The sequence below is a fragment of the Dreissena polymorpha genome, chromosome 4, assembly GCF_020536995.1.
Source record: "Dreissena polymorpha isolate Duluth1 chromosome 4, UMN_Dpol_1.0, whole genome shotgun sequence".
Taxonomy (NCBI): domain Eukaryota; kingdom Metazoa; phylum Mollusca; class Bivalvia; order Myida; family Dreissenidae; genus Dreissena; species Dreissena polymorpha.
The window spans coordinates 127,589,931-127,617,368 of record NC_068358.1 but is presented as its reverse complement, the minus strand read 5'-3'; the positions used below and the strand labels follow the sequence as shown (position 1 = coordinate 127,617,368).

The window sequence follows — 27,438 nt, the reverse complement described above, 5'->3', positions numbered from 1 at the left end:
GTTGACCGACTGTCTAAGAGACTTAGCATAGTACGGTCGCGATCGTGCCCGATACCCGGTGACTGATACTGCAACTATCATCCATGATCTGCGAAGTCACCGGGTATTTATCCACTCTTGTTTCTGCGACCATCATGTAGTCGAATATATGAAAAACAAGAGCAAAGCATATTCAACCATAAACTGGTCACAGACCAGATTATCATACGGCACATAAAATCATTATTTGACCATAATGAAAATTATAATTATACTGCCGTAGATAATATTAAACAAAAGTTTAATTCAAAACAGATGAAAAATAAAATGACGATCAATTAGATTGTCATAAGGAACGTTAAAATCATTATTGCACACAATGGCAAATGATAAACAATCTGTCAATAGAAGAACACGCTTTGCACGATCTCGTAACACATTAGAAGAACATGCTTTGCACGTTCTAGCAATGTATTAGAAGAGCACGTTTTGCACGTGGTCGTTCGCGCCTGAAAACACCCAGCATGGTAGAAATAAACCATTGTTTGATAAAAACAAGCATGGCTTACCTTTTACAAATGAAACAAAATCCATTAAATCCACACAAATTAATCCGAATGAGAAATAAAAAGATAAATAACACAATTTATCTATTCAAAACCCCAATCAACCAAGTGAAAAACAATATTTTAATTCAGAGCCGTAAAAGACACGTATACACCTGGTTGATCCGGAAAGAATATTGAGGGTTGGTTACCGATTTTTGGCTAGGTTGCATTGCACTATGTTTAACCTGGCCTGTATTACGGTATTGAGGTGGCGGATTCCCAGTTAAAATTCCGGATGAGTTATTTCCCCTTGGAAAGTATAAGCATACGATAACAGGTCAGTATTTATGACATTAAAACCTGAAGCTGCTTTGGTTGTGAATCTATGTAAAACATTGGTTAATTTCTTTAGTAACCGGATTTGACTTAATTCAATATCTATTTTACATTTTAAACGCATTAATAATAAAAAACAAACTTAGAGTGTCATATGAAGAAAATTTGTTTACTGTCTCCTCATTTAAAATTTGTATATGTATAAAATGCTTTCAGAAATTCAATGATAATTTAACAAAACCTACAGACCTACCTCTACATTGTTGACGTAGAACCTGTACCTCTGGGTGAGACCAAGTACAGCCATCTACAAACACAGACAAAGGGTTGAACATAAATAGCAGCATATTTGTGACAAATGTAGTCATGCTGAAAATATACCTGTTGCACACTGAAGTTAATAAAAAAGCACATTTCTATCAGTTTAACACATGGATGTAAAACAATGATGCGCTCTCTGAATGTAAAGGGTTAGTTGTATGGAAACAAATTATTACTCTAAAAAACTCACATGAGCCGAATGAGACAAAAACACACAAAGTTACCGCAGCAGGGATACTGCATATAAAGGTTCATCAAATTTAGATCAGCATTTCATGTGATATGACACAGAAAAGCAAAATGTATAGGAAAAAGTAATTGTGGTGAAACAAGTTGATAATATACCCAGGTCCACCTAATAGGGATCCTGCATACGAGGTGTCATACAATTCTTATCATTAGTGTCAGAGAATCAAAAGGGGAATATAATTATTATTCACAGGCCAATAACACAAAGAAACATTAACAAAGAGGAATAACCTCAAAATATGAGTTCAAAATAACATGCCTTTTACTTTCATGACTCCAAGAAAAATTACCACACACAGTGATTTTTTTTGCTAAAAATTACCACCGATTTTCGGCTGCTTCCCAATCACAAAAATCTACCTTTTTTTCCCAAAAAGCTGACCAAAATTTCCCCCCAAAAAGCCCAATTTCCAATATTTTTTTTTTTTTTAAAGAAGTCTCTTATGACTGATGATTTCTTAACTCTAGATCCAACTTTTTATTTACGGTAAACATCCTACAAAATACATAACTTAATTAAGTCCTTTTTGTCGATAAATAATACCCAATTTTGCCCCTTTTATCAATTAAAACATTCCCAATTTGACCAGACTCCTTTTCCCAAAATGGCAACAAAACCCCCTGAACATGCACTTATAAACAATTTTAATTATGTTACTTATTATCATATTTATAATATTCAATTTTCCTAATTAAATGGTTTATCGCACTATTTTTCTCAATTTCATGGTTTATCGCGGTAATTTTCCCAATTCAAATGGCACAGGCTGTAACAAATAAAAGCAATACAAGAAATGTGTTTGTCAGAAACACTATGTCCCCTTCTGCACCGCTTTGAATTGTTTTGTTTTTTTACTTTTGACCTTGAAGGATGACCTTGACCTTTCACACTCAAAATGTGCGGCTCCATGAGATACACATGCATGCCAAATTTCAATTTGGTATCTTCAATATTGCCAAAGTATTCATAAAATGAGCGATTTTGGCGACATATATTTGACCTCTGACCTTGAAGGATGACCTTGACCTTTCACCACTCAAAATGTGCGGCTCCATGAGATACACATGCATGCCAAATATCAAGTTGATATCTTCAATATTGCAAAAGTATTCATAAAATGAGCGATTTTGGCCACATATATTTGACCTCTGACCTTGAAGGATGACCTTGACCTTTCACCACTCAAAATGTGCAGCTCCATGAGATACACATGCATGCCAAATATCAAGTTGCTATCTTGAATATTGAAAAAGTTATTGCATATGTTAAAGTTGGAGCAAACAGACCAACAGACCAACGTACAGACCAACAGATAGGGCAAAAACAATATGTCCCCCACTATAGTGGGTGGGGAACATAAACAAGAGCACCGCCTTGCGGGTGCAGACCGCTCGTCTATTTTCTTTTTAAAGGTGAAGGGACTCTCATTTTCAATCACAAAGGAGGGAGGGGTGGAGTGAAGAGGGGTGTATAGTGTGGGGTTGTGGACATTTATTACATTATCTTCCAAAAAGCGAAAAAAAAAAAAAAAAAAAAAAAAAACGGGGGGGGGGGGGGGGGGGGGGGGGGGGGGCGATGGGGGGTATTTTTTGGGTGCGATGGTTTGACGGTATTTCAAAAATAACCGTTTTAAAACAAAAATGGAGAGGGGGGGGAGGTATAGTGTGAGGGTGTGGTGGTAATTTGTGAGATGATCTTAAAAAAAAAAAAAAAAAAAAAAAAACAATCAAAAAAAAAATTGGGGGGGGATGGGTGGGGGGGGGGGTGGGGGTATAGTGTGAGGGTGTGGTGGTCATTTGTGAGATGATCTTAAAAAAAAAAAAAAAAAAATTAGGGGGGGGGGAAGGGGGGAGGGGGGGAGGGCACGAGGGATGGTTTGGGTGGAGTCTATTGTGGTATGTCAGGTAAGAGTAGTTTTGTCAAAGTATCAATCAAATCTAATCATAAATAAAGAAGTTATGGCAATTTTAGCAAAATTAAATAATTTGACCTTGAGAGTCAAGGTCATTCAAAGGTCAAGGTAAAATTCAACTTGCCAGGTACAGTAACCTCATGATAGCATGAAAGTATTTGAAGTTTGAAAGCAATAGCCTTGATACTTAAGAAGTAAAGTGGATCGAAACACAAAATTTAACCATATATTAAAAGTTACTAGTTAAAAAAGGGCCATAATTCCGTAACAATGACAACCAGAGTTATGCAACTTGTCCTTTTACTGTACCCTTATGATAGTTTGTGAGTGTTCCAAGTATGAAAGCAATATCTATGATTCATTAGGGGTAAAGTGGACCAAAACATAAATCTTAACCAAATTTTCAATTTTCTAAGTATAAAGGGCCCATAATTCCGTCCAAATGCCAGTCAGAGTTACATAACTTTGCCTGCACGGTCCCCTTAGGATAGTTCTTAAGTGTTGCAAGTATGAAAGCAATAGCTTTGATACTGTAGGAATAAAGTGGACCTACCACAAAACTTAATCAAATTTTCAATTTTCAAAGTATAAAAAGGGCACATAATTCTGTCAAAATGCCAGTCAGAGTTACATTACTTTGCCTGCACAGTCCCCTTATGATAGTTAGTAAGTGTTGCAAGTATGAAAGCAATAGCTTTGATGCTTAAGGAATAAAATGGACCTAAACACAAAACTTAACCAAAATTTTCAATTTTCTAAGTATAAAAAGGGCACATAATTCTGTCAAAATGCACGCCAGAGTTATCTAACTTTGCCTGCCCAGTCCCCTCATGATAGTAAGTAAGTGTACCAAGTTTGAATGCAATAGCATTGATACTTACTGAGAAAAGTGGACCTAAACGCAAAACTTAACCAAAATTTTCAATTTTCTAAGTATAAAAAGGGCACATAATTCTGTCAAAATGCACGCCAGAGTTATCTACCTTTGCCTGCCCAGTCCCCTCATGATAGTAAGTAAGTGTACCAAGTTTGAATGCAATAGCATTGATACTTTTTGAGAAAAGTGGACCTAAACGCAAAAGTTAACCGGACGCCGACGCCAACGCCAACGCCGACGCCGACGCCAAGGTGATGACAATAGCTCATAATTTTTTTTCAAAAAATAGATGAGCTAAAAAGAGATGCCCATGTCCACCTGATAGGGATAATAAACATTCAAGTTTCATCAACTTTGGATCATGAGTGTCTGAGATCTTACGCAGAAACAAAACATGTAATGAATTAAAGGATGTAGGGACAGATATAAATTGAGTAGGATAGAAACAATTATTGGGAAAATTTGTTAAAGACCCATGCAAAATTAATTCCGTACAAATTAGCGTTCATACAGACAGACAATGCAGCGACTATATGCTCCCAGTTTGAAAATCATAACCTGTTATGAAATCAAGGTTTATCTGAAAATTTTCACAATAGTGACAAAGAAACGTCCATCAAGTTTGAATGTTGTCTTTTGAAAAGTGTTCAAGAATGCCTTCAGACAATTGTGTGTGTACAGACAGACAGATAGACATCAACGGTGGTTCCAGTATACCACATCCTTTGTTTTTAGGGTATAATTATATATTAAATTAAATAAATGACTTCACAGTAATAAATGCGTTGATTTATACTTGTTTCTTAATGTGTGTATTTAGATTAAACAATAGATTGCCAAGCAATATGGTCCCCTACCGGTGAAACTCCACCATTGTCAGTATTTTTTTTATTTGTTGCAATAGCAACCAGAATTTTTGACGTAGGAACAAAATGAAATGACGTGCATAATCTCCATATTGCCATCTATCCATGTTTCAAGTTTCATGAAAAAATATGAAGAACTTTTAAAGTTATCGCAGGATCCAGAAAAGTGTGACAGACTGACAAACAGACTGACAGACAGACGGAGTGCAAACCATAAGTCCCCTCCAGTTTCACCGGTAGGGGACAAAAAAAACATATTTAATGTTTATACAAAGCAATGAAAACTCTCTGCAGCCATTTAGCATGAAATACAGTAGTTAGTTTTTAGCATGTACTTGTAACACTTTCCTTTTTGAAATTTCAAAGTGGACAGCAACATGTTAAAGTACACAACCTGTCATAGAGAAAAGAGGATACATTATGCTGGAATTCTGAAAATCAGGCTTGATAAATCTTTATAAAGATTTGTCCTGGGACAATACAAAATATATTGTCAGTTTTAAGGATATCTCCTATGACCATAATTCACAACAGACAGAAAGTGTCTTTCAGGATCAGCCTGTGCTTGTGGCAATGCATGATCCAAAATAACACTTTGAGCAGAAGCGTCTAGTCCTGTTTTTCCCCACTGGAGACTTCGTGTCAAGCAAGTACCTCGTTTCCTATGCTGCAGACGGCCATTTGAGTGCAGGGAACCGGAAAGCTAACTTCCTGTCCATTGGCTGTCTCCCATGGCAATAGCAGATTATCATCTAGACATGCAGATGGCAATAATGAACGAATGACATGACTTTCAATACAATATGTTAACTTGCAATACATTTAATAATTAGAACATTTCAATTATCACTGCTTTCAGGTTGACTTGCCCTGAAGGCTTTATAAATAACTAGAATATTTTGAAGAAGTATGTCAATCCTTCAACTATTTTAACTTCTTAAAAGTAAAATTAAATACACTTAATTTTGTGTTCTCTTTAAAGTTTATAAATGAAACATGACTTCACACAAATTGCTTTAAAGCAATAATTATATATAATCAAATGTAATTTATTTATTATATGCACACTGGTTTGTAATGTTTTTAACATCTCTAATATTCCTTTACCAAGTTGTTGTGGCTATTTACCCCAAAATAGTGCTAATTAGTGAAAACAAATCATGTATTTGCAGCATATATAAAATGCATTTAATACACATATCTTGCAATGTTTCTTACCAACCCAGTACAGGAGACCATGTAAGTCAATGTTCCTTATCAACAGAGTACAGAACACAATGTCAGTCAATGTTCCTTATCAACAGAGTACAGAACACAATGTCTGTCAATGTTCCTTATCAACAGAGTACAGAAGACAATGTCAGTCAATGTTCCTTTCCTAACAGACATTGTGATTCAATGTCCCTTACAAATAAAGTGCAGAAGACAATGTCAGTCAATTTTCCTTATCAACAGACAATGTCATTCAATGTTCCTTACCAACTGAGTACAGAAGACAGTGTGATTTTATGTTCCTTACACACAGTACAGAAGACAATGTCATTCACTATTCTTTACCAAAAAAGAAAAGACAATGTCAGTCAATGAATGTTCCTTATCAACAGAGAACAGAAGACAATGTGATTTTATGTTACAAACACAGTACAGAAGACAATGTCAGTCAATGTTCCTTATCAACACAGTACAGAAGACAATGTTGTTCAATGTTCTTTACCAAACAGAGTATTCAATGTTCCTATCAATGTTCTTACCAACTGAGTATTTCTATGTTCATAACTGACAGAGAGTATTTCTATGTTCATAACTGACAGAGAATATTTCTATGTTCATAACTGACAGAGTATTAAATGTTCTTTACCAACAGAGTGTTGAATATTCCTTACCGACAGAGTATTTCAGTAGAGCCCCATCTTCCAGTTGTACGGCCACACACATGGTTTCTGGATCCACAGCTATACCAAACACTTCTGACTCTACTCTGCAGCTGGATCTAGGTTACATGAGATGTTTGTAAAACAGTGTTTTTTAAATATTGAGCCTCACTTTTGGAAAACCCCGTTTAACCCTTTGCATGCTGGGAAATTTGTCGTCTGCTAAAATGTCTTCTGCTGAATTTCTAAAATTAGCATTTTCTTCGATTTTTTCAAAGAACACTATCAGAAAAGCAAACAGTTTGGATCCTGATGAGACACCACATTCTGTGGCGTCTCATCTGGATCCAAACTGTTTGCAAAGGCCTTCAAAATTCGGTTCCAGCACTGAAAGGGTTAATGCATGTGGGTAGTACAGTGTTATACCAGATTAGCCTGTGAAGCCCACACAGACAAATCAGTGACAACAATTTCTGCTTTTATTACATTTTTTTTGTTTTTAGAAAGTCTCTTCTAGGCAAAAACACCAGTTCATGCAGAAAGTGTCATCACTTATTAGCCTGTGTGAACTGCACAGGCTTATTGGATGACACTTCACGCTTATGGATTCAACCCGATTTTTCCAGAGCAAGACTCAATTTTTATGTGCGCGTTAACACATGAATTGATGCTTTTAAGGCTTACCACCATCCAACCAACAGACAGGGGCAAAGCAATCCACCACTTCTCTAAAGGGGGCAATACCATTTAACCTTTTACCACTTAGATACGTATTTTCACGCATTTGTAGTGCCTTAGAAAGTTATATTAAATTAAAAACCTTTCTTACTAGATTCAAGATTTTAAGGCTTTATCTTGAAAACTAAGATACTGATCAGCAGCAAACAGCATACTCGCAGGCTGTTCTGGTTTTATGCTGTTTGCACATAGCCATCACCACTTTGGCTCTGAGTGGGAAAAGGTTAATTTTTAAACACAATTCCATAAAGACAGAATTTATTCTTTAAAGGGACTGTCAACCACGACGACGTTGAAAAAGAAAAGTTCTAAATAATGTATTTTGTTACAATTATTAGTTTATATTGATTAAAAAATAACGACTGGTATATTACATTACTTGAAAAACGTTAATATTTTCAGTATATTTGGTAATAAAATTTCGCAATGTGAAATCGAAAGTACATCGAGAAAATAGGTGACATAACGATATACACACTATAACGCCAGAAGATTGATCATTTTCTATATTAGATATATAAAATCTACTACGCATGCACAATTGGCATTCCTGGGTTTAGCACGTGACGATAATGATCAATCTACTGGCGTTATTTATATGTAACTGGTAGTTACCTGGTAGACATACCCAGTAAAATTTATTACCAAATATTCTGAACATATGAAAACTTAACAACTTTTTTTCAAGCAATGTAATATATCAGTCGTGATATTTTAATCAATATAAACTAATACTTGTACAAAAATAGGGTATTTTACAACTTTTCTTTTCTACGTCCTCCTGGTTGACAGTCCCTTTAAGTGTGCATATTGTTGAATTAGAATATGAAATCAAGAAATTGTTGAAAATATAAAATCATTATTTGAATAGAACAATATATGTTACTGGTTATAGCTCATTTAATTGCAACACTCATATCTATGACATTTAATATTCTGCTGTAGAAAACTGTGACAGACTTAGAGACAGATTGGGGATCTATTTTAAAAGTCTGTGCAAATTATATCTTGGAAGCATTCCAACAATCATCATATACATATATACCATTACATATATTTGAAAACACCAGTATTTGCTTTTCATGTTTTTACAATAACAACCAATACTTACTCAACACAGATTGTATCTGGAAGAATTTTAGCTCTATAGAGGCGAGAATGTGGCCTGGTTTCCATGACCACAGCACAGAATATGATGACATCATCAGCCACCCATTTGAAGTGAGAGAGGCTCAGTGGATACGCGTGCTCGTCAGGCAAGTTTGTAATGCTGAATATGAACCATGCCTACTGATATTCGAAAACTACATGAACCTCATTCTGGGAAAACAAAGCTTAATGCATGTGCATAAAGTGTCATCCCAATTTAGCCTGTGAAGCCAGCACAGCTAGTCAGTGGACGAAACTTTCCGCTTCAATTGGTTTTTTATATAAAAGGAAGTCTCTTCTAAACGAAAATCCAGTCTAGGAAGAAAGTGTGGGTCCTGATAAGCCTGTTTAGACAGCACAGGCTAATCTGAGACAACACTTAACACACATGCATTAAGCCCAGGTCTTCCAGAAAGAGCCTCAGACAATTTATCATACCACCGCATTGATATCTGCCTGATATAACATTGCCTGATATATTTTTTTATATCATGGTCAACAGGAAGTTCTTATATCAGTCAATGTTTGGAGTAACGTGGGATTTTCAATAAAGTCAACAATTTCTATCAACATGAATCAGGTTCAACAAAACAAACAATTTGATACCAAGAACGTACATATTTTTGTCTAGTTTAAAGTCATAAATCACAAAAATGTTTATTTTAAAATAATCACAACAGCCCACACTGCATAAGTTAAATAAAGTCATCAATGGGGCAATAAATCTTAAATATCGATATAGTCATTGCACTCTCAAATGTTGCACAGAAAGTCAAGACAAATGATAACTGTACTGTATCCTAATTCTCAACAATTTAAACAAACGATTTAACACGCTTATGTCATTATTGACACCATCATCAAAATGTCAATTTCAATACACATCTCCAAAATGGCGTCTCCAAACTATTCAATGAAGTGTGTTCTTAGATTAAATTTGTCGCTGCAGTCCATTTCTGATCTCCAATTCAAGACGTTTATAATTAAAGGGGAGACGGAAAACTACAACGGGCGAGGCATGGTATGGTATTGCGCAAGGGGGGGTAAGAGGGTTAGGGTTAGGGTTTGGGTTAGTGTTAGGGGTCGGGTTAGGGTTTGGGTTAGCCTATACCCAAACCTAACCCTAACCCGACCCCTAACCCTAACCCTTACCCTAACCCTTTTTTGGGGTTATCAACCCTGACCATGCCTCGCCTGTTGTAGTTTTCCGTCTCCCTAATTAAAGCGGTTGTACTCTTCCCATTCTTAGTGCAAACAACTTTTTTTCTGTATACAATGTTTAAAATAAGCGATTATTCGTGTTGTCCTTTCTAACGCCGTTTCTACGTGTATGTCAACGTGTAAAAGCCGGATCAGCAAAATCAGCGGGGATCTGTACATATTAAATATAAAGAAATGGATTGTTATGCAGATTTTTAGGAAAATGTGGTATGATAAACAGAAAAATAGGTTACTGTCCCATCGTTTTGTAATATATCAGGCGAGGCTTAGAATAATATAACGGCGAGGCTTGCCTGTTATTCTTTATGTATCACAATGCCCTTTTTGATTCGACATTCAGTACTGCTCCCACTTACCTAACTATGCCCCTCAGTGTAGGGAACTGACAACAGTTCTGGAAGCCCTTGCCCCCGGCAGCCTCTATCTGTACACCATCACCTGCTGGCTTACCTGCAGGCACATACAGTCATTATACACCATCACCTGCTGGCTTACCTGCAGGCACATTCAGTCAGTATATAAGCCTCCCTCTAGGAAAACAGGATGTGCCTAAAGTGTCGACCCAGACTAGCCTGTGCAGTCAGCTAGCCTGTGCAGTCAGCTAGCCTGTGTAGTCAGCACAAGCTAATCAGGGACAACACTTTCCAACATGATGGCATTTTCTGTTAAAAGAAAGTCTCTTCTTAGAAAAATCCAGTTATCCAGAAAGTATGGTCCCTGATTAGCCTGTTCTGACTGTATAGGCTGATCTCAGACAACACTTAGGCACACGCATTAAGCCAAGTTTTTTCCAGAACAAGGCAGAATATTATTTATTTTGTTGTCGTTTTTTTCTTCAGGTTTTCCACACTGTAAGTTTATAGACATGAGCAATTGATATTAATTTTGTTGAATGATTCGTGACCTTAATATGGCATGTAAGGGGTCTTAAGAGACTTCAAAATCGAAAAACAAGTTAGATTGTAAGTTATATATAATTGAATAGAGAACATAATACACATTAATTGTGCAAAAAAATAGTGTAAAATATGTTCATAATTAAACTTTGCTAGTCAAGAGCTGAACAGCCAAGTATATTTTAATTACTCACCCTCGAAGCTATAAATAGCAACTGAATGATCCACCATTACAACAGCCACATCATTACTTCTGGGAGGGGGGGCAAACACGACATGATTGACAGCCTTGGGCAGTTTCAGCTGATAGGCAGACATTGGGGGTGGGACCACCATGTGGCGGGTTGGTGTCATCAGAACTGAGGCTAAAGTCCAACATACATGTACCATATATACAAGATGAGATATTTTACTTAATTTACCTAGCTTAAGATAAATTGGCATGAAGTATGAAACAAACATACGTTTCTAGCTCTAGGAAAACGGGGTTTAATGCATGTGCTCAGTGCCATCCCAGATTAGCCTGTGCAGTCCCCACATGCTATTCAGGGTCTGAACTTTACGCACATGCATTAAGCCCCGTTTTCCCAGAGCGAGGCTCATAAACAAACTTTTCATATACACCATATTACATAAGCCTCCTGTACCTCCATCAATGACTGCCACTATGGCCTGATCCTCAGACATCCGACCGGTAGAAGTGTCCGTGTCCCACGCCCATGTGTACCGGTGGTAAGCCCCGCTCCGCATCACAATGTGAAGCCGGTACTCTTGTTCCACGTCCCACATTACAGCACCAACCCGGTCTTCACCGCCCACGAAATGAAGGCTCTGCTTTAGGTACCAGTGGTAGTTACCAGTCGTCCAGAGCTGAACTGTAACATGAGGTAATAACAGTGATACCTTATCTACTTCTGTAAAATCATTTATATTAATATATATGGCATAACAAATCCTGGTCTTTCAACAATGACTTTTGTGGATTTCTGATTTTGGAAAAAAAAGAGGAATTTGTGGATGTGTTTGTGTTACATTTGTGGATACTTCAACCAATGAAATCAACAAATTAAAACCCCACATATAATTGTGACGTGACATTACAGTTTTCATCAATTAAACAAAACAAACATTTCACCGTGATGATCATTTTCACAATTACAGTAATCTTTTTTTTTCCACAGAACACTCGTTTGCAAAGACATTGCTTATTGTGATATACATGTCTTGCATACAATCGTACAATGGTAATGTTTTTTTTACCTGACACCTATGTTTATATATATGAGCAGTAGTTTGAATACTGTTGTTTCATATATTTTTGTTGACATGAAATTTTGTGGATTTATGAAATCCGACATTTTTTTGTTGGATCGTACATGCTATTCGTGGATTTATAAATTCTGTCAAGAACCTCAAATACATTTGAAATGTGATTTTGTATATCCTCAAAACCCATAAACCCACTAAACATAAAATAAACAATGTGACAATAACCCAAAGTGCCAGATTCTTATTATATAAGCAACCCGATAATGTGGTGTCTGAGACCTGGTGTGACATCCAATTAGCGGTATTATTTGTCTGCGCAAGATATCAGCGTCTCAACAAACAATTGGATTAGTGGTACCCATCTTGTCTTGTGTTATCATACAACAAGAAATGTGTCCACACAATACGAATGCTCCCAACTGTAACTTTGTCACTACATAAAAGCATAACTGTTTGAATGTAAAGGTCACAGTGACCTTGACCTTTGACCTCAAACCATGTTTGATTGTAGATCTCAATGAGATGCACGCACATGTGAAGTTTAAAGAACATAGACCCAAGAGTTTTCATTTTATGAGCAAGGTTAAAGTTTTGGGACAGACACACACATAAACAGACAGACAGGACAGACAGAAGGGACGGGACAGACAGACAGACAGACAGACAGACAGACAGACAGACGACAGACAGACAGACAGACAGACAGACAGACAGACAGACAGACAGACAGACAGACAGACAGACAGACAGACAGACAGACAGACAGACAGACAGACAGACAGACAGACAGACAGACAGACAGACAGACAGACAGACAGACAGACAGACCAAAAACAATATACACCCTGATCATTCGATCTGGACATAAAAACAATGGATCTATTTATGCAAGTCTATCACTTTTTCATCATCATGCGTTTAACTAGGCATTGATAGGTGCTGACAATTAACTAGGCATTGATAGGTGCTAACAATTAAATAGGCATTGATAGGTGCTGACAATTTAACAAGGCATTGATAGGTGCTGACAATTTAGTAGGCATTGATAGGTGCTGACAATTTAACTAGGCATTGATAGGTGCTGACAATTTAACTAGGCATTGATAGGTGCTGACAATTTAGTAGGCATTGATAGGTGCTGACAATTCAACTAGGCATTGATAGGTGCTGACAATTAACTAGGCATTGATAGGTGCTGACAATTAACTAGGCATTGATAGGTGCTGACAATTAACTAGGCATTGATAGGTGCTGACAATTAACTAGGCATTGACAGGTGCAGACAATTTAGTAAATTATACCTTTCAGATATCCTGTTAATATTTTAATTTGTGACGAAAACATTATACCAGTTTTGACAGCAAACTAAAATAATATAACTCGAGAATCCACAATATTGTACTTTCATTACTTTAATGGGTATTCTCATTTAAAAATCACACTTTCCCATCCCTATTACATGATATACACATGCATTCAGAAAGGTGTCTCTGTAAGTGGACCTAAAAATAAGTTTTCCAAAATTTCCCTACTAAGCTTGATTTAAACCTATTAATTTTAGCTTGATCGCATAGAAAGCCTTAGGCTTATTTGAAACACTCTCAAGTCCGTTTCCTGGGTCTAGAACCAGTACTTGGTGTCTATGGGGGAGATCTAAAGAACACTCCAACAGTGAGGATCAAACCTGTGACCTTCTGATCGCTAGGTGGACACCATATCCACTACACCATGACAACCATTCTACTTTCCCATTAAGCGTCCACTTAGACGGCACAAATTCAAATGTGTTTAATGTAAATCAAGGGAACTAACACATACATGTATACTGCCATCTCAAAACTGGCCCCCTCCCCCCAAAGTATGACGTCTCAACATCTTATATTTTGCCTATATTTCCGATATAAGACTCAGGACATAAACTTTCCTCACAATTGTAATTAGTGGGTGAGCAGACCCACTTCACTTAAGTACACAAAATTAGTGTCAGGCAAATACTTTTGGTTTTGCAGTATGCTCAATGCCTTACTATAGGTGTTGTGTTTGGAGTCCAGGTCCTCACACCAGACGGCAAGTATGGAGGAGTTACTGTTCCAGCTCACCTCACACACCTACAACAACAAACAGGGGAGGTCCACCTCATGCTGGTTAGCTATCATTACTGCTGCTTAGACAAAATCATTAGCCTCACTTTGATAAAACGGGGTTTAATGCATGTGTGTTAAGGGTTCTCCCAGATTAGCTAGAGCAGTCTGCACAGACTAATAAGGGACAACACTTTCCAGTTAAACTGGATTTTCGCTATAAAGAGACTTCCATTTAACAAAAACGGAAAGTGTCGTTCCTAATTAGCCTGTGCACACAGCACAGGCTAATCTGGAACAACACTTAACACGCACAAATTAAACCCCTTTTCCAATGAGCAAGACTCATAAAATCATACTCAGACTGAATGAATGAAGCTGGTTGCAGAACTTTGGCATTTAGAGATTTTAATTCATAGGTAAAATAAAGCAATATAAACAAAAATTATCATCCCGCACTGGTGGATTTTTCTCAACAGACTTAAACCATTTTCTCACTCAGATACATGAGAACAAAATGTTTTGAGCAATCTTCATCTTGACTCCACAAAATATATGATTGCAAGGTAAACATTTTAAATTTTTTGTTGAGAAAAAAAGTACACATTTAATTTATAATACCAAAATATACATCCCCCACCCCTCCACATTTTTTATCGTGCGGGTAGGTGGGGTGTGGATGTAAATATATTAAGCACTTTCATCCACACTTTAATGCTTTACATGAATTTTTAATTGTGTTGTTTTCTGTTTACTTTATTGTTAATTCAATTAACAATTAAGATAATTCAATAAGAAGGATTCACAATTAACATTTTGTAATCAGTGACTACAAATCGTAAAGTTATTCAACTAATTACAAGATATGTAACCTATAACAAAAAAAAATTGAATTCTCCTTGATTTCTGCTGGCTTCTCCTTACATGCCAGTCAAGAGAGAAGTAACTTCTCCCTAAAATTTGACCCTATGCCCACCCCTGCTCAAGTTTCTGAAGATTTCACTATTGCCTTAAAAGGAAAACTGCCTCACCCCCTGGCATCCAAGTTTTCCAATTGACCCAAATCATAAATTACCAGAACAAAAATGTGTATAATGCTACATGCTGCCAGTGTAGCTCCTGTCCACTTATGAGACCATAAAACCTTGCATGAATTGAAAACCGTCAGAGTAGATCATTACCAGACTGTGCGTTATGGGATAGGATTTTTTAAAAGCCATACCTTAACTTGATTTACAGAAAACGGCAAGGTAAACTCTCCATGTCTCAGACCGTTCTTCTCAAAGAAAGCGATGTCATGTTTGTTAGGCTTCCGTTGGGAAGTAGCTATAAGGCTTCCATTGGGTCTAAAAATTATAAAACAAAGCTTGCATACAATCATCTTATTGAGTGTCAAAAACATTAAATATAAATGAGGCCTGATATGGGACAATGGGGCTTAATGCATGTGTGTAAATTTTCGTCCCAAATAAGCCTGTGCAGTCTGCACATGTAGATCAGGGACAACATTTTCCGCCTAAACTTGAGTTTTCATTTAGAAAAACTCCCTTCAATCAAAGAATTCAAGATGTATACATGTGCATTAAATGTCGTCCTAGATTAAACTGTGCAGTCCCTAGAGGCTTATATGGGACAACACTGTCCGTTTGTATGGTATTTTTTGTTTAAAGAAAGTCTTAAGTTGTCAAACATCCAGTTTAACCCAAAAGTGTCACCCCTAATAAGCATGTGTGGACTGCACAGGCTAATCTGGGAAGACAAATAACGCACTTGCATTTATCCCTGTTTGTCCACAGCGAGGCTCAAATATAATTCCCTTTCTGTGTTTCTTGACCTATAAAAACAACCATGCTACTGACCTCCATGCTAGAGCCTGTTCAATGCCGTCCACATTCTCACTGGTGGAGTGGTGGACACCTTCTCTTGTCCATACACACACCTGTCTTGCACCTGTACACAGACAATTAGATATCAGTTTAATGCATGAGCGTAAATTATCATCCCATTTTAGTCTGTACAGACTGAACAGGCTTATCTGGGACGATAATTTACGCTCATGCATTAAGCCCAGGCACTTTCTGCCTAAACTTGATTTTCATTCAAGAAGACTCTTCCTTTTAATGAAAAAATTCCATAAAAGCAGAAAGTGTTGTATCAGATTACCCTGTGCAGACTTCATTGGCTAATCTGTGATCATACTTTACGTACATGCATTACACCCTGCTTTCTGCAAACACTGCTCATATGTAAACTGAACAAACTTTAACCCTTTGCATGCTGGGTAATTTGTCTTCTGCTAAAATGTCGTCTGCTGAATTTCTAAAATTAGAATTTTCTTCGATTTTTTCAAGGAATACTATCAGAATGGCAAACAGTTTGGATCCTGATGAGATGCCACGTTCTGTGGCGTCTCATCTGGATCCAAACTGTTTGCAAAGGCCTTCAAAATTCGGTTCCCGCACTGAAAGGGTTAAAGCAAAATGAAATTTTGGTATGTGTATTTTGTAACTTACAATAACACAAAAAATGGCAACTGATAAACTAATTGATAAGAATGTAAGCTTGAAATATAAAACTAATTAATAAGAATGTAAGCTTGAAATATAAGCCTTTATCATTACTTGTTTCAGCTTTCATGCCCAACTATTGGGGGATATTACAACACTTTAAGTGTGTTAAACCTTTTTGCCTAATGAATAGGTTGCCTCATTATAACAATGCATAAACTTTATTTCCCAAATATATCAAACTAAACAAATTTTAAATTGAAATGAGACATTACGGGAGAGCGGACTAGATGCATGTGCGTAAGAGGTTGTTCCAGATAAGCTTTTGCAGTCCTCACAGGGTAATCTGGGACGACACTTTCCCAAAGAAAAATTGCATTAAAGTGGAAAGTAACAGCACTGCTTGGCCTGTGCACATGCTAAAATGGGACAGTACTTAAAGCACATGCGTTTAGCCCAGTTTTCCTAGAACGAGGCTCATACAACCTGTGAGCCTATGTATAGAGCTGACAGCAAAGAAGAGCCCGTCTGCTCGCCATGAGATCCTGGGGCGACGATCGTCCCAGTCCTGTACAGGCTTTACCTCCTGAAATATACAGACAGCTAATGTTTAAAGGCCCTGCTCAAAGGGTACAGGTCAAAGGCATAAATTTCATCTCTCTTTATGATTATCCAACCCTTCCTTTTTTATACCAACCTATTTGACTTAATTTATTCTCTTTATTTCAATAACATTTTACATTTCAATAATAATAACTGAACATTTCTTCGTGGTAGCTGAACATATGAGCGACAATCTGTGAAAATTGGGCTTGAACCATGTGCATAAAGTGACTTCTCTCAGTTAGCCTATGCAGTCAACATTCATTCCTTAACTGGATTCTTGCTAAGAAGAGACATTCCTTAAACAAAAATTACAAAAAGTGTACATTCTGATTAGCCTATGCAGACTGCACAGGGGTATCTTAGATTAGACTGTTTGCATATTATGCATTAAGCTCTGTTTTCTCCTAGCAAGGCTGATACTGACTGTTGGCTGGACTTGCGCTGCCTGTTTGCCGACCGAACCATGGAACTGGGTCTCCTTCTTACCCCAACCCACCTGCACAAACTCAGCTGGTGGAAAAAAACAAAGTAACATCAGATATGATCCTTACTCTGGAACAAACAGGGCATAATGCAAGAGAATAAAGTGTCATCCCAGTCAGGACTGCACAAGCAAATTTGGGATGACACTTAACACAGGCCTTGAAAACATTCGTAAACAATCGCCGTAAAAAAAACTTAACTCTCCCAACCGTCAACTTCACTGGCAAATTTGAGCGGTTGAGTGGATTTTTCAAGGCGTGCTTAACATACATGCATTAATCCCCGTTTTCCTAGAGCAGGGCTTATATCAGATTGAAAAACAAGAGTTCCGCGGTTGGAGACATATGTCCCCCCAAAAAGGGCTTTGAACTAGTGACCCCAATTTCAATTAGGGTCATCTACTGTCAAAGTCCAATGCATATGTGAGTTATTGATCGGCAACGATTTTCACACTTATTGTGACCTTTGAATAAGCAATGCACATGATAAGTATCAAGCCAATCGGTCAATTCGTTGGTAAGTCATTGATCAAAAGCGACTTTCACACTTATTGTGACAGTGACCTTGACCTTTGAACAAGTGACACCAATGTCAATAGGGATTATCTACTGTCCAAGGCCAATTCACATGTGAAGTATCAAGCTAATCGGTCAATTTGTTGATGAATTATTGATCAGAAACTATTTTCACACTTAGTGTGACAGTGACCTTGACCTTCAACCAAGTTACCCCAATTTCAATAAGGGTCATCTACATTTGTACTGTCCAAGGCCAATGCACATGGTAAGTATCAAGCCATTCGGTCAATTCGTTGGTGAATTATTGATCAGAAACAAATTTCACACTTATTGTGATAGTGACCTTGACCTTTGACCTAGTGACCCCAATTTCAATACTGAATAGGGGTCATCTACTGTCCAAGGCCAGTGCACATGTGAAGTATCAAGCCAATGGGTCAATTTGTTGATGAGTTATTGATCGGAAACGATGTTCACACTTATTTTGACAATGACCTTGACCTTTGACCTAGTGAACCCAATTTCAATAGGGGTCATCTACTGTCGCAGGCCAATGCAAATGTGAAGTATCAAGCCAATCTGTCAATTCATTGACACGTTATTGATCGGAAACGAACTGGTCTACAGAAAGACGAACCAACAGACAGACATACCAACATCCAGCAAAGCAATATACACCCTCTTCTTCAAAGGCGGGAATAAAAAGCAAGGCAACAGTAAAACAAGAAGTCTCAAGACAGAGCACTCAACTATTCTTCCACTTTGATTGTGTAATTATTATGTACATTGTCTGAAAGTCACCTGATATACTGACCATTATAAAACTGTAAAAGTTAATTTATTTTATAAACATGAAGATTTGAAACATTTGAAGTTTCAAATAAACATCTGTAGTAGTTACAGAGATATGTACTTGTTGCACAAAAACCTTAACTGAAAGGTTAATAATTATGTAAAATTAAGTTCAGAGATCCTGGTAAGTGACCTCACACAAATGCCCTGGACATGTGTGAAGTAAGAACTGAAAACATTTTATAAAAACTTAGTAATTTGATGAAAACAAAACTAACAAAAGATGTTCTGAGACAGTAAGTCCCATTATTCCACCGTGTTGATACTATATCGTACATTTTCTGTTAGTCACCTGATATAATTATCACAAAGACATATTTGATGTTAAATATCTGAAGTAGTTATATATCATATGTAAGCTTAAAGCTAACAAGATGTGTTTGTGAAACACAATGTCCCCCTATATGATGTTTGACCTTGTAGTATGACCTTGACCCTTCACCACTCAAAATGTGCAGCTCCATGAGATACACATGCATTTCAAATATAAAATTGCTAGCTTCAATATTGCAGAAGTGACATAACATGAGCAATTTTGACCCATATATTTGATCTTGAAGGATGACCTTGACCTTGACCTTTCACCACTAAAAATGTGCAGCTCCATGAGATACACATGCATGCCAAATATCAAGTTGCTATCTTCAATATTGCCAAAGTATTCATAAAATTAGCGATTTTGGCCACATATATTTGACCTCTGACCTTGAAGGATGACCTTGACCTTTCACCACTCAAAATGTGCAGCTCCATGAGATACACATGCATGCCAATTATCAAGTTGCTATCTTCAATATTGCAAAAGTACTCATAAAATGAGCGATTTTAGCCACATATATTTGACATCTGACCTTGAATGATGATCTTGACCTTGACCTTTCACCACTCAAATTGTGCAGCTCCATGAGATACACATGCATGCCAAATATCAAGTTGCTATCTTGAATATTGAAATACTGCAAAAGTGTACATTAAATGAGCGATTTTGACCCATATATTTGACCTTTGACCTTGAAGGATGACCTTGACCTTGACCTTTCACCACTCAAAATGTGCAGCTCCATGAGATACATATGCATGCCAACTATCAAGTTCCTATCTTCAATATTGCAAAAGTTATTGCAAATGTTAAAGTTGGCGCAAACAAACCAACAGACCAACCAACAGACAGGGCAAAAACAATATGTCCCCCACTACTATAGTGGGGGACATAAAAATTATAAATTAAAACAAGAAATGTGACCATGCTATGAAACCAGATTTTCAACAAATTACCATTTAATTTAAATAATTGTATTTACTTTGAAAGCAAGGTCTAAGCTACCTACACCCAGAACAATACCACCATGGCTATTCAAATTATTGAGCTGAAACCATTTTTCTTTTTTAAGAAAAATTATGTGAACCCAACTGGCCCCAAGGCAATCCCACCCTATATCTGCATGAAAGCTTTCAACAAACAAAGTAATAGCACACTACCTGCATCGTAACCTAAGTAATTGAATCAAAAATCAATTCTTTTTTATCGGTTAGTAACTGTGACCTTTATCCCACTGTTGCTCAATACAATCCTAAATCAGCTTGTTACATACCTAACCAAACAATTTCAGCTAAATATCTCCATCCTTGCAGACATAAATAAGCGCTACTTTTAGCAACAGTGACCTTCACCTAGACTGGCCCATAACCTTGACCCAACTTGATTCATATGCAACCACATGCTATTTTTGCACGTCAGATAGAGTGAGAGTTGTTAGGCGCTAATGTTTACCTTGACATTTTAAGTAAAAAGGAGAATAATTCTGCTAAATTGCAGGTAAGAGTTATGGAACTTGGTCAAAAACCTCCCACAATTAGCCCTGAACACCAGTAATATGGATACTGGTGCCATTTACCTTAAATTTCATATCAGATTTCTGAAACTTTGACAATGACCTCAAAAGATGATTGAGAGCACCTATTGTAAGTTTCTTTTGAAAACCTGCAATAAGAACAGTGACATGGAGTATCTTACATTTAACTTAACTAACAAGGGGCTAACAGTTCTAAATGACTGGTAGAGTAATGGAACTTGGTCCGTGACTTCACACAATTCCCATCATGTTTAAGTTCAATACCTTTAGTGACATGGAGATGTTGCATATGTACCTTAACCAGTCTATTACTTAGGCGCCATTGACGACCATATTATGGTGAGTAGATAGCACAGGCTATATGGTAAACAATCTAGATAACAAGAACTGTCAGAGGACAGCGTGCTCGACTATTCGAGTGCTAGACAGTATATCGTAAGCCATCATGGGGAAATTGTTAATATTCAATGATTTATTAGACGATCTTTCAAAACTAAAAAAGGGAAAAAAAAAGAATTGGGGGGAGGGGAGGGTAGGGGGGGTTAGAGGGGGTATAATAAAGGCAGGCATTTCCCCAGGCGGTTTTAGCACAGCGGGCCCGCGGTGCCTGAACTTCGAAATCCATTTCGCCGCGGTGCTTGATTTTCTCATCATGTAGCCGCGACGCTTGTAAATTTGTCAAGCCCTTTCAAGCTCTGATCCGAATGTTTTGATAAGATGCAAGCACGATTTACGGGGTCAGTTATGGTGTCTGTCCACTTATAATGGTCGAAAAAGATCCATTATAAACCGGTACACGTGGCGTAAGAGTAATTAAAGGTACGCTAAATTTTTGTTGTTTTATTTTAATTGCATGCGACAATTTCAGCGGTGTTTCAAAAATAAACAGCCACTATTGCTTGTTTCGGTAGTGCGTAATTGAAGAACAGAACATAACTTGTTTTTTTTTTATAACTTGCACAATCTACATCGTCAGTCTAACAAAACCATCAAGGCATGAGTAAGAATATTCATGTCACATTAATCGTACACTTTAAAATAAGGTATATATTTCAGCGTAAATGAAGTTGTATTTTTAATTAATTGGAGTAAAACCCCTCATTTAATTGCTACCGCCAACTAAAAATGGGTTCACACCATTTTTATAAAAGGCGACTAAAATGTATAGCACCTTCAATAAAAGCATTCACATCCAATAGTCAAGCACCTTCAATAAAAGCATTCACATCCAATAGTCAGAGCACGCTATAAACCTGCAACACAGTTTCCTTTAGCTTTTGGGCATGACAGAATGATACGATTTTAGAAACGAACAGGGCCTGTATCTGGGAAATCTGCAATTATCTATTTCTTCCGTCGTTAGTGCAACAGTGACTGCTACTAATACTAATGAATCGTCGCTGTCAAAGAGTGCATTAAGTAAAAATGAAAGTTTCCAGGACGTTGTTACCAAGCGACCACCTACCAAGCGACTCAAACCGTGAGCCATTGGGTTCGAAAGTAGTTGGAAGCAAGATTGCCCATGTGTAACAGATGTTGAAGGAAGTAAGTATATCTTTACTTTACTAAATATTTTGTATAAGTATGTAGTAAAAGCAACACAATATGAAATCGCAAGTGAATAATAATTTAAAACTGTCACTCAAACAGTTTATAAGACAGATATTGTGTAGCATCAAAGATTAGACAATACAGATAATAAAATTTCAAAATGAAAGCATGTCTTAATGTAACTTTATAAATATATAATAGACTTTGAAATGAAACAGTTGTTTGACAAATAATCCACCCTTTTGTAGGTATGATGTGATCTTTTTGCATACGTCACATGTGCAGACCAGTGCTTTCAGCAGTCGGTACTGCTCCGTCGGTACTTAACTAGACTGTCTAGAATACATTAACACACGAAAAATGCTTAAATATCTCTATAATTTCATAATTATTTTACAAATTATGTGTATTGGGGTCTGCAAGAGGGCTTCAGCAGAATGAAAAGGGTAAAAAACTGAAAATCGTGTTCGCCTGAAGTCTGCTGTCCACCATGTTCTTTTGATGGTCAGCATTGAAGGACCAGACAATTAGGAAGTGGACTTCAGAAGAATGATGGGTGCTTGGCTACTGGATAAGCCTCGAAGAATAGTTTTTGGAAGTTAAAATTGTATGTCTGTACACTTGTGGTAAAATATATAACTGTATTAGCGTTATAATGCCTGCTGTTATTTTTCTTTTTATTTCATAGTATAAAATTACTTTTATGAAATAAATTTAGGAAAAATAAATACACAATTAAATAAATTGTAGGTTTTTAATAGCTCCGGAGTATTGTATATTTGATTAAAGACATGTAGAAAATCGATTTAAAAAATTGACCCGCAAAATGGACACACTTCTGCAAAAACACCCATTCCGCGGTGTCTTGCCGCTGTGCCTGGCCAAAATCCTGGGGAAATGCCTGTGTAGGGTGTGGTCATTTATTAGACGATCTTTAAAAAATAAAAAAAAGGAATACAATTTTTTTGGGGGGGGAGGTGGGGGGGGCAGGGATTCTGGGTTGGGGCATGGGGTATTGTTTGGGTGGGATCCATTGTGGTAATCAGGTAAGTGTTGTTTTGTCAAAGTATTAATAAAATCTGATTATAAATAAAGAAGTTCTGGCAATTTAAGCAATATGTTCAATTTACCAAGTATAAAAGGGGCCATAATTCTGTCAAAATGCTTGATACAGTGGTCTGCTCTTGTTTATAGGTTGGGGTCATGTTGGTAAACAAGTATGCAAAATATGAAAGCAATATGTGAAAGGACATTGAAAATATTTGAGGTAGTGCGCAAACTTTAACAATTGCTGCATATATTCTAAGTGGAAAAGGGGCCATAATTTTTACAAAATGCTTCATAGAGTTGTCTGCTCTTGTTTATAGGTTGGGGTCAGGTTGGTTTAACAAGTATGCAAAATATGAAAGCAATATGTCAAAGGACATTGAAAATATTTGGGGTAGTATGCAAACTTTAACATTTGCACGCAAACGCCAACGGGAACGGCAACGCTGGGGCGAGTAGGATAGCTCCTGTATATATTTTTCATATACAATAGTCGAGCTAAAAATAGAAACATGCTTATTTTTCCATCACTATTAATATGAGCCTCGCTCTGCGAAAAGGGGTTTAATGCATGCGCATAAACTAGATTTTTGCTAAGAAGAGACTTTCTTTAAAAAACAAAAGATGAGTTCGTCAGAAACACAATGCCCCCTATTGCGCCGCTTTGAAATAAAATTTCAATATATCATTTGGCAGGTTTAGAAATCATCCCCCTTTTAAAGCTTGTTACTTCCCTTGGATTGTAAATTTTTGACTATTGACCTTGAAGGATGACCTTGACCTTTCACCACTCAAAATGTGCGGCTTCAGGAGATACATATGCATGCCAAATATCAAGTTGCTATATTGCAAAAGTTATGGCCAATGTTAAAGTTTTTTGGACGGACGGACAGACTGACTGACGGACAGTTCAACTGCTATATGCCACCCTACCGGGGGCATAAAAATAATCATAAAAGCGGAAAGTGTCGTCCCTGAAAAGCCTGTGCAGACTGCACATACTTATCTTGGAAGACACTTTACGCACATGCACTACGACCCTTTTTCACAGAACACAGCCCATATACTTTAGCAATAACTGACACAAAGCAGTTAGATCCAGTGACTGTTTGGCCCCAACATACCTTCCCCTGACGTGTTGGGTTGGAGAGATAGCTCGGTGATGGGATCAAACTCCCGTGTCATCAGGATACACGTGTCTGCTCCTGTACAATATAATAAACATGAGTTTGAGACTACTGTAATTAATCTTAAATTTGGGACATCAAAATAATGATAAACTTTATACCGGTACATACAAAAATCTCAAAATACAGTCTGCCACAAATTTAGAGTCCCACTGACAATATACCTAATTCATTGGATTTGCCTATATTCTTCTGTAGTCATCATTGAATAATCAAAGCACTGAATGTACTAGTTTGATGATGCTTTTTCAGAGAATGGATATATAGAGGATATTTGTTGGATTCGGCGGAATATCGATTTTCCCAGAAAAAAAGCGAAAAATATCGATATTTTCACTGTTATTTTTCACTGTATTTCACTGATATTTCTGTATAAATCACCGGAAAGCATAAAATAAATAAGCATCCATTTAAGTATATCTTCATCACCCCAATTGTGTGATTTTTATTGCTTGTCATTTATCCGCAGGTCAATAGTTAATGGTTGTGGTGCAATTGTTTCGTTCTTGGACACTGAACTCCCTTCAAAGAGATTTATTTACCCCAATATCTCATATTTGAACTTACAATTCTTTGGGGAGTAATGGTCCAGACAACTGGATAAAACATCAAAAATATGCTAACCCATTATTTTTCGAGGAACATAATTGAGAATTCCTGTGCTAGCCCCCAATCACAGTATGTTGGGGTATAATAATAGTCAAATTTTATTTTTCTTCTCAAAAGATTGTCGTAGATTATAAGTTGAGATATATATCATCCAAGACTACAACTTTTAGAAAGCCATTTTTTCATTTATTTTTATTGATAAACAAGGTTTTGTAACAATCTATACCATACATAGATAGCTTTAACAGCACAATGTGGCTCACCTGAAACTGATTGTTTCCTAGTGGTGTTAACTAATTTATCATGAAGATATAGAAAAAAAGGCATTGTGAGTATGAACAAACTATTTGCATCTATCCGGTCTTGCTGCCAAAAAATTCATAAACAAGATGTGTTTGTGAAACACAATGTCCCCCTATATGACGTTTGATCTTGAAGGATGACCTTGACTTTGACCCTTCACCACTCAAAATGTGCAGCTCCATGAGATACACATGCATTTCAAATATAAAATTGCTAGCTTCAATATTGCAGAAGTGACATGAGATACACATGCATGCCAAATATCAAGTTGCTATCTTCAATATTGCGAAAGTATTCATAAAATGAGCGATTTTGGCCACATATATTTGACCTCTGACCTTGAAGGATGACCTTGACCTTGACCTTTCACCACTCAAAATGTGCAACTCCATGAGAAACACATGCATGCCGAATATCAAGTTGCTATATTCAATATAGCAAAAGTTATTGCAAAATGTAAAAGTTGGCGCAAACAGACCAACCAACAGACCAACCAACCAACCAACTGACAGGGCAAAAACAATATGTCCCCCACTACTATAGTGGGGGACATAAAAATATAATTTTCAAAGATATCCTTTAAAACAAAAAGAAACTGCCTTCTTTAACCTTAAATATTATTCCTTCAAGCATTTTACATCAATAATTATTTATGTTTGAAAAAATCATTGGTTCATGCTAAATACTGTTTGATATACTGTAAATAATGTAACTAAACATCCAAGTAGTGAATCCATCAAACTATTGCAACCGAAACACCTGGTGTGCCAAGGCACCAGCCGAAGTCAAATGCCTTCTGACTTAGTGCATTTTACTATTTATATTTGTATGCATTTGTATATGTTTGAAAAAATGTATAATCTTAAATGACATCTTCTGACCATGCATGTCCTAGATTTCAAAATCCAGGCCCTGGTCTGACACATTGGTAACATTAACGTTAAACTGTTACCAGGCTTCTGAATATAATTAGCCAGGTCACAGGAAAAGGGCAGTCTAATCAGTATCCAATTAAACTAATTGTCATTGTCAGAAAACTGCTCTTAAGCAAACAGCTTTCAAGCAACTGCAGGCTGAACTTGATCTAAACTGGCCACAATCGCCTTAATGTCTCTTTAACTGGGATACAGTTCATTTAACTTTAAAGGGATCTTTTCACGTTTTGGTAAATTGACAAAAATTGAAAAAAGTTGTATCGGATTCGCAAATTTTCGTTTAAGTTATGTTATTTTAGGAAACAGTATTACTGAACATTTACAATGGTCTAATATAGCCATTATATGCATCTTTTAACGATTTAAAAATTATAAAGCGTTGCAACGCGAAACGATTCAATAATTTGGAGAGTTATGTTGTTGTTGTTTAATTGTGTGAAACTACGAAGATTGCTTATATTAGGTATAAAATATGTCAACCATTTATACTTGGCAGAAAAGTAGAGCAGGCTAATGCGTTTTTACTCCAGGACTAAGGGGGTCACTGGTTCAAGCCCTGCGGCGGACTACTTTTTTAAAAAGAATTTTATTCTGGATTTTTAACTGGAGCTTTTAAGATCCAATGTTTACATTTATCAATATAAAGCATTTAATGACTAACTTCAAAACATGT

General features: G+C 36.8%; 1 protein-coding gene across 32 annotated transcripts in view; it reads right to left on the bottom strand.

Annotated features, from left to right (window-relative positions):
- LOC127877585 (elongator complex protein 1-like) overlaps positions 1 to 27,438 on the bottom strand; it is a 97,708-nt gene that overhangs the window by 55,371 nt on the left and 14,899 nt on the right. For all 32 annotated transcript variants that reach the window (XM_052423565.1, XM_052423568.1, XM_052423567.1 and 29 more), the window contains 13 exons: positions 24,856 to 24,936; positions 17,852 to 17,937; positions 17,308 to 17,407; positions 16,174 to 16,264; positions 15,537 to 15,660; positions 14,260 to 14,341; positions 11,612 to 11,839; positions 11,159 to 11,329; positions 10,425 to 10,518; positions 8,810 to 8,968; positions 6,973 to 7,079; positions 5,744 to 5,841; positions 1,117 to 1,170 (listed from right to left, as the gene is read on the bottom strand). In XM_052423565.1, coding sequence (XP_052279525.1) covers positions 1,117 to 1,170; positions 5,744 to 5,841; positions 6,973 to 7,079; positions 8,810 to 8,968; positions 10,425 to 10,518; positions 11,159 to 11,329; positions 11,612 to 11,839; positions 14,260 to 14,341; positions 15,537 to 15,660; positions 16,174 to 16,264; positions 17,308 to 17,407; positions 17,852 to 17,937; positions 24,856 to 24,936 — 1,475 coding nt within the window. The remainder of the gene's footprint in view (positions 1 to 1,116; positions 1,171 to 5,743; positions 5,842 to 6,972; positions 7,080 to 8,809; positions 8,969 to 10,424; positions 10,519 to 11,158; positions 11,330 to 11,611; positions 11,840 to 14,259; positions 14,342 to 15,536; positions 15,661 to 16,173; positions 16,265 to 17,307; positions 17,408 to 17,851; positions 17,938 to 24,855; positions 24,937 to 27,438) is intronic.